This window comes from Alligator sinensis, unplaced genomic scaffold (assembly GCF_000455745.1).
Source record: "Alligator sinensis unplaced genomic scaffold, ASM45574v1 scaffold1238_1, whole genome shotgun sequence".
Lineage (NCBI taxonomy): Eukaryota > Metazoa > Chordata > Crocodylia > Alligatoridae > Alligator > Alligator sinensis.
In genome coordinates, this window is record NW_005842436.1 from 1,049,654 (window position 1) to 1,061,437 (window position 11,784).

At 46.3% G+C, this 11,784-nt stretch overlaps 1 protein-coding gene across 1 annotated transcript in view; it reads right to left on the reverse strand.

The window, feature by feature from the left end:
- The window catches only part of CHD4 (chromodomain helicase DNA binding protein 4), a 24,256-nt gene that overhangs the window by 9,303 nt on the left and 3,169 nt on the right, over positions 1 to 11,784 (reverse strand). The window contains exons 3-22 of the mRNA XM_025211882.1: positions 11,624 to 11,781; positions 11,201 to 11,392; positions 10,662 to 10,780; positions 9,956 to 10,197; positions 9,751 to 9,878; positions 9,441 to 9,576; positions 8,572 to 8,753; positions 8,182 to 8,421; positions 7,016 to 7,219; positions 6,714 to 6,919; positions 5,915 to 6,046; positions 5,666 to 5,762; positions 4,988 to 5,179; positions 4,694 to 4,894; positions 3,229 to 3,366; positions 1,675 to 1,796; positions 1,380 to 1,553; positions 921 to 1,062; positions 391 to 522; positions 173 to 290 (exon numbers count right to left, since the gene is read on the reverse strand). Coding sequence (XP_025067667.1) covers positions 173 to 290; positions 391 to 522; positions 921 to 1,062; positions 1,380 to 1,553; positions 1,675 to 1,796; positions 3,229 to 3,366; positions 4,694 to 4,894; positions 4,988 to 5,179; positions 5,666 to 5,762; positions 5,915 to 6,046; positions 6,714 to 6,919; positions 7,016 to 7,219; positions 8,182 to 8,421; positions 8,572 to 8,753; positions 9,441 to 9,576; positions 9,751 to 9,878; positions 9,956 to 10,197; positions 10,662 to 10,780; positions 11,201 to 11,392; positions 11,624 to 11,781 — 3,255 coding nt within the window. The remainder of the gene's footprint in view (positions 1 to 172; positions 291 to 390; positions 523 to 920; positions 1,063 to 1,379; positions 1,554 to 1,674; positions 1,797 to 3,228; positions 3,367 to 4,693; positions 4,895 to 4,987; positions 5,180 to 5,665; positions 5,763 to 5,914; positions 6,047 to 6,713; positions 6,920 to 7,015; positions 7,220 to 8,181; positions 8,422 to 8,571; positions 8,754 to 9,440; positions 9,577 to 9,750; positions 9,879 to 9,955; positions 10,198 to 10,661; positions 10,781 to 11,200; positions 11,393 to 11,623; positions 11,782 to 11,784) is intronic.

An 11,784-nucleotide genomic window follows, 5' to 3' on the forward strand; every position in this document is an offset into this window, starting at 1 on the left:
CCCCGCGGGGGCAGGGGCAAGAAGAGAGAAGCCTTTTCAACCCAGGCATTGATGACTGACATCAAGCAGTGTGTGCTTCAGGTCAGAGGCAAGGGTCATGTGTCAGGAACTAAAAACGCCTGTAAGGTGAGGGAGAGTTCTCCTTTCATGAGAGGCATGGGGAGTTTCGTACCATTGAAACGATCAATAGCTTCCTGCCGCATGTTCCCCGTGATCCCACCATCAATCCGCTCATATTTATACCCTTCGTGTTCCAGAAAATCCTCCAAAAGGTCCAACATTTTAGTCATCTGGAGACAAGGAGATAAAACAGATGAGCAAAAATAGGACTTTTTTGGTCACGTCACCCCCCGCCCCATGTATGGGCCTTCAGTCGCAATACCCCAATACCTGCGAAAAGATGAGTACTCTGTGGCCTCCTTCCTTGAGGTTCTTCAACATCTTCTGGAGCAGCAAAAGCTTCCCAGATGCTCGGATCAGGGCACTACCATCATACATCCCATTTGGCATTTTTGGAGCCTCCTGTGCAATGAATTGGAGAGGAGTTAGGGGAAAGGAAATCTACATTTCCTCTTGGGATTCCTGAGCCATGATGTTGTGACCCCAGGGGCCACTTAGCATTTGCCAGCTCAACTCAGATCAGTTTAGTGCCTACACTTCCACTCCATTTCTTTCCTTCCAAGCCACACCAGCTCAGTTATTTCTGTTGTTGTTTTCATTGTGCCTTTCCCACTGGACAGGGATAAGTCAGCCCTGCATACCACAGGGAAGAAACTAAAGAGGAAGAGGTCCTACTAATCCTTTGGACAAAAAATAAACCAGAGGAGCCAAGATGACAAAGGTGCTGCAGACCAACTCCAGGTAGGCACATACCACATAACAGATCAGGAGATGCAGATGCCCAAGGGGAAAGAACATACCATAGCAGCCACAGGAAAGAGGTAGGGGTGATTGCAGCATTTCTTCAGATCCATGACCACATTGAGCAGGGAGACTTGATTGCCACCACCACGTGCATTCAGTGCCTCAAAATTTCTTGTCAAAATATATTTATAATATTTTCTGTGGAGAATGAGTCCAAAGTCAGACAGATACTTTCTCCATATCTCCCCTGCTCCCCCCGAAATTGCATTGGTCTTGGCCCTCCCTTCCAGCCCTATGATTGTGTGAGAATTTGAGAACTACCTTCCTGTTAGCTACCCACCTCTGCCAATGGTAAATTACAATCCTTTCATCCCCTACATTAGACCACAGGATTTATTTCTCCCTCTGTCGTAGTGGAACCTAACATGTCTAAGCAAGCAGTCCTAGAGGCAGGATGAGGTGCACTTGGCAGCTGCTTCAGAAAGCAGCAAGTTTTCCTCTTCCCTGACACTCACTTCTGCATAGGGCTCAACTCTACCCGCACAATAAGTTCAGTCTTTGAGGGCATGTTCTTGAAAACATCAGCCTTAAGACGCCTCAGCATGTGTGGGCCCAGCATGTCATGCAGCTTCTTGATCTGATCCTCCTTGGCAATGTCTGCAAACTCTTCCAAAAAGCCCTCCAAGTTGCTGCATAGAAACACAGGCATTGAGTAAAATCTGCAAGGGTGACAAAACTTGCAGGGGGACAGAAAAGGGTAGGAGTAGGGAGGCAGAGGCAGTCAGCCTAAATCTGCCTTGTAGGACATACTGGAATCTCTCAGGTGTCAAGAAGTTGAGCAGGTGGAACAGCTCCTCCAAATTGTTCTGCAGAGGGGTCCCAGTGAGCAGCAGCTTGTGCTGGAGAGAATAGCCATTCAGTACCCGGAAGAACTGGAAGGGGAAAGAAAGGAAGAAGGGAGTCAAGGAGCTCATCCAGTTAGTGGACTGCTGATCACTTCTGTCAAAATAAAAATCCTACTCTAAGGAAAATTCCTTCTAGAGTTAACCATTCAAGTCAAGGCTCAGCTTAGACCATTTAAACAGTTTGTCCAAGTGCCCTAGATGAATCTGACACTGCCCAGAAAGCGCTCTCATTAATAGTATTGCTTGACCCCAGCCTCTCCTCAGCTGTGCCTGCCTGGAGGAAGCCCACTGCAGCAAATGTGTACATGACAAAACTACTTTTCTTGAACAGCTAGCCCTACCAGCTGACCAGCCTTTTCTGAGCTCTACATTGTCCTACATTAAAGGATGACATTCTTTCAACTTCTGACCCCAGAGGCTTCTAGGAGTGGCCAAAGAGCATTCCTAACCACTTATATGGGTTTATTAACCTCCCCCCAAATATACCCGCCCCCCAAGAAACAAGCCCCACAAGTCTTAAACATTAGAAAGTTTCAAGAGCTTGAAAAAGCTGGGGTTACACCAGTTCCTATAAAAAGGTACAACCAGGATGAGCCATGCAACAAGACTCATTACCTCAATCAATTTGGTCAACATGTTTTTAGAATCCTATGTAAATTATGGAAGTTATGAAAGCTTAAAATTGTTTGACAGACAGACAAGTCAGAGAACTGAACAGAACAACTTTTCACTTAGTATCATACAGTCTTGATGTGAAAGTCAGAACTATACAAGTCAACACAGCCAGTCCACATTAAAATGAATGAAGAACTGGCTCAGATGGGATTCTAAAAAGGCAGCTTAGTGAAGTATCCTTCTCTCTCAAGGTAAAGTATTTCTTCATGTTTCTAGACACATCCCCGATTTTCTGTAAAGCATTAATTATAAAAGATCATTTCTGATTAACTTGGCGTGGTAGAACATCACAGGCACGTCAAGCTGGACTGCTGGGTAAGCATGGCTTCAAACTCACATTTTAAATACAGCTAGACTGAAGGTACTACATCTAGAACAAAATAAGTGGTGTTTACAGGATGGAGGTGTATTCTACAAAGTATTTTAAAAAATAAGAACTTGGGGATAAATTAAATTGGGAGTTCCAGTATAAACGTTGTGGCTAGGAAGTGTGATATGTGGAAGTAGTGTTAAGATTACTGGAGTATTGGGAATGCAGGATGGGACAGTTGTGGGGAGGGGAGGAGGGAACTACAAGGAAATAAAGGAAAGGAAGAAAGGTCACAATGATACAAGGGTAGGTAACCAAGATTCTGTCTCTTCCTGACAAGTATGCAAGCTTGCATCAGACCTATAACTTTTGAAGTCTCAATGCAGTTCTCTGACCTCTGTTATTCAGGAAGGTAGAACAGCATAAGTCTAGCCCTCAAATCCTACAGGCCTCACCACCTTCATCCCCCAGTACCTTAGACTGGTTGTTCTTGAGCCGGTGAGCTTCATCCACAATGAGACAGGCCCAATCAATGGAGCCCAAAATGGCCATGTCAATGGTGATCAATTCGTATGATGTAAGGAGCACATGGAACTTCACAGCTGCCTCCTTCTACACAGGGGGGGAAAAAAAACAAAACAAAAAACAAAAACACAGTTAACCATCAGGCTATGGGGAAAGGGCAAAGGACAGTCCCTTGACAGAACAGGAGTAACAGGTCAGGAACTATCTTCTTATCTGGCTGCCTTGACAATCCACTTATTAGAAGTCCTCTACACCCAAAATTCTCTGCCGAAGAATCAAGGTGTTACCCAGGGGTGGGCAAAATGCGACCCGCCAGGCCATTCTATCCAGCCTGTGGGGCCCCTAGAAAATTTAGGGAATTAAATATTTATCTGCCCTGGGCTGCCTGTCATGCACCCCTCTGCCCAAAATAAATGCCCACCCCTGTGTTAACCCCATGCATTCAGGTAGTTCTAAAACAAAGTAAATCCACTCTAGCTCATAAGTATCTAGTTTCATATGGAAGCTAGAAGTCCAAAGAATGTTCAATTTCATTAAATAGCAACTCATTTGCAGTGACACCAGGTTACTATTTTGGTACCAAGTGAAGTGCTTTCTGGGATTTGGAGAAGAATTTGGAAAAATAAAAAGTTAACACTGGCTAGTTGGGGCACTAGCTCAGCAGGGCAGAGTGGAGTCATTTTGCTAGTGCTTGAAGTTTCAAGCAGTACCAGCAGGAAATTAAATAAGATTCTCCTTTCCAGGCTCATCAGAAGAGGCCTAGCTTCCCTGGGTTCCTAGGCGGCTTTGAACAGCACTGCCATGACCCAACCTTGACAAGCACTCTTTCAGCTAGAAGGTTCAAGAGTTCTTGGAAAAGCTTAAATTCTGCAATAGCTAGTCACCATCAAAAGTAAAAAATTCTCTACTGCTCAGCCCTCTACAAGTGGACTTATTGATGCTTTTTTGATACAGAGGAATTAGCCTTTTTATTGGTTCCCTGAAGGAGTCAAACATACCCAAGAAATGCAATTCTGAACTGGCACTTACCCAGTGTTACAGACCTCAAATTCCTTTGCAAAGCCAAGCCAGCACTTTCAGATTCAACAGAAACAAGGGGGACTTGCCTAAAGTCCAAGTAAGTCTGTCAGAGGCAAGGAAGTTCTAGGTCACCTGGTCCTAGAACCTCCCTCATTTACTACTAAACTTTTGACCTCTCTCCAGAGGGTACCACCTGCCCTATTAGAGAAGTCTCCATCAGATGCCACCTAGGGAATTGCCCAATAGCTTTCAAATAGCAACTGTCTTTGCTTCTACAGCTCAGATTGGAACTAGTTTCCTAGGAGTCTTAAGGCCCATCTCAAATCTTTAACTCCCAGTCAGTCCATTGTAATCAGGGGCTTAACTTCAAGAAACACATCTTACAGTTCTGTACCTTCATCCTGGAGGCCTTCTTGCCCCCTCGAATGGCATTGTCCTCAAAGGTGAATTCATTCTCTCTGATGATGGCACGGCTGTCCTTGTCTCCCACGTAGGTCACCACGTACATGTCTGGAGCCCACATCTCAAACTCCCGCTCCCAGTTGATGATTGTAGAAAGTGGGGCACTCACCAGGAAGGGTCCCTTTGAGTGGCCCTGAAGAAGAGTCCTCCAGAACATTATACATGCACCTGCTAATGCAGGAAAGCACCCCCCGAATGAGCATTCCAAGCTACTTTTGCCCCTCACCTCTTTGTACAGGGAATATAGGAACACTGCTGTCTGCACAGTTTTGCCCAGCCCCATTTCATCAGCCAAGATAGTGTCTGTGCCCTGGGCCCAGGAGAAGCGTAGCCAGTTCAACCCTTCTAGTTGGTACGGGTGCAAGGTCCCTCCTGTTACGTCAAGGTAGTCTGGCTGTCGGTCATACTTCACTGTTGGCTACAACGGGGGGAAGGAGGAGAGTTAAATCTCTAGTAAACCAGCCAGCCCCAACCAAAGATTTTAGTTTCTAAGGCATCAGCTTCTCTCCCAGGACAGGTACAGTTCACACAGTAGCAGGCCAAGTTCCCCCTTCTTCTGCTCTACACTACTGGTTCTGAAGAACCCCCCCCCCCCCCCTCCCTCTCTCTCTCTCCCCCTCTCTCCCCACCCCCCCCCCGCTCTCTCTCTCTCTCTCTCTCTCTCTCTCAAGAGCTCAGCTTTACTTACCCTCATGACAGACAGTCCTGAAAAGGCAAGGTAAGCCTAGATGTAAAAACTCCTTTAACTCAAGAAGACTCTACAGGCAGTGGTCTTTTGCTATCAGCCTAAGCACTCACTAAAAATATTTGAATCAGATACCAACTAGTGTCATTAATTGAAGAAGATATTTTCCTCTTCACCTCAGAATCCTACATGGCTTCTAAGCAGGAAGCAGCAACTTACATCCACTGTGGGGGTGTCTGGGGGCCTCTCAAGCTTCCGCATCTTCACCTTCTTTATTTTCTTGCCAGGCCGACCTTCTTCACCTCTCATTAGCTCTCTGTGCAAAGACAGCCCCAAGGGAAAAGATGAGTGCAATGAAATTTGTAAGACACAAATAGGAAGAGGAGCTAGAGAGATGGAGAGCAGGACCTGAGCCTCCCCTCTTACATATAGTAAAGATACCTGCCTACCTCCCCTCAAACCCTTTACCTATGATTCCAGTAGGCCTGTTTGTAGAGGTCATAATCTTGTATATCCACGTCCTCACTCTCCCAAGATGCCTGGTCATAAGGTAGGTCCCTCCATTTAATCAGGTAATGGACATTTGCTTTCTTATCCACACTGAGGAAGATCACAAAAAATAAATAAGTAAATAGATAAAGGTTATGCCTAGAAACAAGCACTATTCACTAAACCACATACACCAGGGAGGAAAGATCAAAAGACAAGAAAGCCCCTTACTGAAAGGGAAGGGGCAGGAGAGAAGCTAAGCCCATGAATGCCAGCATAATTGAAGCTGGAGCTCCCAATCATACTTTCATCCACATTAAAGGGTGCCTGATTACCCCCCACCCTTGCCCTTGATAATCCACCTCTTTGTCAAGTGCAGCTAATCTCCAGTTAAAGACTCGTAAACTACTGCACATTGAGTCCACACTCCTGTGACTGAGGATTCAGCAAGTACTACATAAGGGGCGGAGACATTTAAGCAAGCTCCCACTTTCCCATATGACAGAGCAGTGGTTTTCAAACTGTGTTCCGTGGAACCTTGGGGTCTGTGATAGGAAATCAGGGGTTCCAGAAGGAGATTGGGAGTAATGGCAGAACATGCCAGGAGGTGCTACGTCACCGTTGCTGGACTGGGTTGCCTGGCTCCGAATCAATTTTTAGGATAGGGGTTCCACAGCAGAAGCAAGATTAAAGGGTCCCATGACTTTAGGTAGCTTGAATGTCATTGGGTTAAGAGTGTAGAGATCTTGCCATCACATATGCTTGCTCCTTTCCTCACCTGTGGTTGAGGATCCTGTGGATCATCATCCACTCTGGCTTGATCCCATAGCGATAGAAGCGTTCCTCCATTTCAGCATACTTTGGGTCCTTGTTCTTCCGTTTTCGGCTCTTCTCCTCCTCACCACCAAAGTCCCCTGAGGGTGGCTCATCCATGTCATTCTTACGTTGGTAGTTTCGAAACATCACCTGGCAGTGCAGCTCCAGCTGAACACAGGAACAGATATTTAGTGGCACAACACAACCCTCTCCTAAATGGATGTCAAGGACCACCCCCTTCATAGGTCAAGAACTCGCACTCACCTGTAGCTCAGACACCCAAGAGCAATGCCAATAAGACATGCCCTGCCATTTGACAAAGAACTGTCGCTCAGGCCGGCCCTCCAGAGGCTTGGGGGGAGGAGCACTGGGGTCTGCATCAGGTGGTCGTGGCGGTGGTGGACCCACAGGTGGCTGGCCCCACTTCCAGATCAAGATCTTCTGCACCTTTCCTTTCAGAGCTGGGCACTACAGAAGTTGGACATAGATGATTATGTGCAAGCGTTTAAAGACACTCCCACGGACCCAGACTCAAAGTCACGGAAATATTTTGCATATTAACTATATACACCTGCCAAAGAAAGATGGCCAATTAGGACTGGGGGCCTCAGAGCCCTTTCTTGAAGTCTGGAGATGGTGTCCAAGCTATAAAGGCTGGAAGAGAAAGGGCCCTCCCCAAAGACAGATAGCCACAGACAGCAAGGTGAGAAACCAGCAAGTAGCAGTTACATGCTCTAAGAGACAACTGTCTTTACTCACATATATGAGGAGGTAGATCCCCATGGTATTTTAAGTACATACATATGTACACACACACACACACACACACACACACACACACAGAGCAGTGCTGGGCTATTGGGTCACTATGGCTTGAAATGTTGGTGAGTCTGCTGGGGCCTAGCCCAATGAACTATACAGTAAGCCCAGAGCCAAAAGTCTCATGACTAATACCATGCACAGTTATATTATATATAAATACGTACAAAAGTGGTGCTAAAGAAGTGCAACTATGGAGTACCTGTGCTGAAATTTGCAGCAAACAGGTTTGGGGCCAGTTATGCCCACAGCAGTTTCTGCCCTCCTTTTTGCCCCCCTTACTACCACCTACAGTTGATTTCCACATTGTGCTTGGGGAGGGAACAGAGCCTGAGCAGGGTCTGACAATAAGGTGGTGGCAGGGGGGAGGCGCAGGGGCAGGGGGTTAGGGGTCCATCTGTCCCCCCCCCCCAGCTATTTTCCCTACTGTAGGAGTGGGGTGAATAACAAAAAGACAATGACAAAACACTCCAATAATTAGATTCTACTTATACAAAATAATGAATTTTTCCATGTATAGAATCTAATTGGGTGGGGGGAGAATGATGTATCTTATTATTTGGGGCCATCTTGTATTTGGAGTTAATATAGTATATAGTTTTGGGACTCACAGTGCAGCGAGGACACAGCCATTCCCCATTGGGAATCTCTGGCAGTGGGGGATTTAGGCAGTGGATGTGGTAGGAAGAAGGACAGGCATCACAGCAGAGCAGCTCTCCTCCATCCTTGCAGACACGGCAGAACTCCATGTGGTGGTCATCCTCCTCTTCAGCATCCCCCACAACATCTTCTAGGATCTCCTCACCTTCAGAGTTATCTTCTTTTGCCTCCCACTGGATGCCCTCTTTTTCCTGACATGGAGATAAACTGTTAGTCTGGGATCTATAGATTTCTCACATCCTAGCAAAGGCACCAGATTCCAAATAATTCTATCTTCTGCCCCAACAGGAAGTACAAACAACTCTTCCTCAATGGCTTTTTCTTGGAACCTGAAAACTCACACAATGTGGACAGCTCCACTTGCCCTCTGGTGCTTTTTCCATGTCTGGATCCAGGCAAACCATGTGGTAGGCACGGGGGCAAGTGTCACAGAGAATGATCTCTCCTCCCTGCTGGCACACCTCACAATAGTCCTGATGATCTGTCTCATAGCCATCTACAGCCACTGCGGAGTCTTCCTCACCTGAGTGAAAGAGGAGGATGACAAGCATTACATCACTGCAAGTCAAAAGCAGGGCTGAAGTCCTTTCTGCAACAACTGGGATAATCCCTCATACTACAGAGGCTAGATACAAGGGCTTTTCTGCTGCATATCAGAAAGAAACCAGGAAGAGAGAAAAGTATGCTAGCAAAAGCTGTAAAGGAATCTTGTCATGCCTCAGAGCCAAAGGCAGAACACACTACTGAAGAACAAAATGAGGTGTGGGCTTCTCAGTGCTGTACAGGGACACCTTCCTGAGCTGCTTTTTCCATTTGTCAATTTCTCTCCCAGCCACCATTAAAACAATTCTCCTGCTCTGGAGATCTGTATCCCATAGACTAGTAGTTTTTAACCTTTTTGAACTCAAGGCACACCTTGGAAAAGATATCAGCTCTTAGTTTTCACTTTATTTTTTACTACAGAAAAATAAGAGCCATTCTACTATTGCAAAGAATGCAGAAAGACCACATTAAGTCATAATGTTTTTGATCCTGTGGGTTCCCATTTGAAAGTCTCTAGGTTTATCTTGTGAATCTTGTTTACATGCTCAACAGCATCCTGCCACAGCACCCTGGTTGAAAGTCATTACCTTAGATGCAACCAGCAGCCAGTTTTACTCCCATGTCCTTACTTAGAGTCATCTCTCTAGCAGATGGCAGACCTAAATACCTTTTTTTTTCTTTTTCCCAGCTTTGAGTTTTTTCCGACTGCGGCTGCTACGGCTGGTGGATCCATCTGAAACAGAGTAGCTATTGATACTGGCATCATCAAAGTCTGATTCCACATCCAGATCATCGTCTTCACTCTGAAGAACACAGAAAGAAAGAAAGAATGGGAACTCAAGCAGTCATGGTCAGCCAGCCTCTTGCATTCTAGGGTTACCCCAATATACAATATTACTGGGGAGAGCCAAGCTGTGCAGATACGAGTCCCATCACCACCCCTACCCAAAGAGGTAAAAGACTGGAGAGTCACTCACTGATGATCTCTTGCGCTTAGAGCCAAATCCTCCCAATTTGATTTTTAAAGGAGCCACCTTCTTAGTTTTGGGTTTTTTGAGATCAGGAACACGAGGACTGGCCTTAGGCTTTCGCCGGGCATTGGGCCCTAGGAAGGAGAGAGATGATCAGCCAACCAACACCTTTAATCAGAGGAATTTCACCTTGGCTAGTTTTTCATCTTGCCTTTGCCCTCCTTGGTCTTCGCTTTACGAAGTGGTACATCAACAGGGGGCTGGGGCAGGACAACATCTACGCTGGTCACCATGCTCTCGACTACAGCCACAGCAGCAGCTGCAGCAGCTGCCACAGATGCTCCTGAACTGCCTTTGAAGGGGTTGTTAGTGCTGAACTCCCTCCATTTGGCCCCCAGTACCATCATCATCTTCGAAACAGCTATCTTCGGGTTCTTGGCTGCAATGAGTGGCCTGTGCAGGATCAAAGACCAAGCATTACTGGACTGATATGAATACTGGATTGGTCTTGCGACCACTCTCTCATACCAGACACTAAAATCTAAGCTTTAAATTTCAACAGTCAATACACCCTTTCCCACCCCAACCGTGAGGGGCAAATATCACTGGTTCTAGAAGTGGAATAAAACCAAGCAAAAACCCCAAAATCTACTATATTCCAGCAGAATGGGGCATGGAAGCAAGGACTTCCATCTCAGCCCAGCCAATCACAAAGCCAGAGCATCATTTTACTGTCATCTCCTCCCACCCCACCTTGTTTAAAGTGGGGTGGGGGGGAGCAAGGGTGCAATTTTGCCACCAAGACTCATCATTTAGTAGCAGCAGGGTGCTCAAAGGTCCCAAGACCAACAGTTCTTTTGTCTTACCTCCCCCTTCCCTTCAAAAGTACCCACAAGCCCCTTCTGCTCAAGACTTACCTAACAAATTGACTGAAGGCCTTGTAGTTGGTAAGAGTGCGATAATCCTCTTCTGTGAAGATATGATCGATATCTTCCATACCCCAGTCCTCTAGGAGCTGAGCAGATGATTTGGGTTCCTTGAGGAGAGGGAGATGAGGCAAGTCTCAGGGGAAACCCTACATGCCAAGAACCTCCATACATCATAGGTGATTGTATCAGTTCTGGGCAGCTCTAGGATCCGAGGGCAACCTTTATCCCCACCCACTACTCCCCCAGGGTTCAGGGGATAGTCTCTCCAAAACACTGATGGAACTGGAAAAATCCCACCTCTCTGGGATCAGTATACCCTGTCCAAGGAAAGGAAAAAAAACCAAAACAAAACAAAAAAACCAAAACATTCTTTGGATGGTAATATGGATACATGGGCAAGCCCAAGACATCCTGGAGAAGGAAAATGGGCAAAGTAGAGGGAAATGCCTCTGCAGAGAGAAAACAGAAGAGTCTCTCCAGATCATATTTTGGTGATGGAGTGGGGACAATTGGGCAGCTTCTCTCACCTTGGAGTCATCATCCTCCTCTTCTTCCTCCTCTTCTTCCTTGCGCTTGGCTTTATTTTTCTTTTCCTTTTTGGGTCCTAGTTTCTTCTTCTTCTTCTTCCCCGGGGTGTAGTCACTGCCCTCACTGTCTGAGCGCAAGACCTCCTCTTCTTCCTCCACAAACTCATTTCCCTCACCAGAGCTGTCTCCAAGCTTGTGGCAGGGGTGGAAGGAGGGCAGGAAAGAGAAGGTGAGAGAGAAAAGATCAAGCAGCACTGAGATGATACCTTAGGTAGGTACTAAAATAGCACACCTTTACCACCATTTAAGGGGCTCATTACTAAGGGTCAAAGCCACATGCCACAAACCAACAGAAGATATCCCCTGCATACTCAGCAGTCAGAGCTCATTTTCTTCCCCCCTCTTCTTCCCTTCATTCCTCACCTCCTTTTTCTGGCGCTTGCTGAGCTTGGGCACTTTTGGTTCCTTCAGCTTCTTGGGTTTTTTCTTCTTCTTGATCTTGGGAGTTTCAGCCTCTGATAGAAGTTCTTCCTCTGGCTCTTCTTCAGGCTCTGGAAGGAAAGGCCAAAACAAATTTAGGAAGA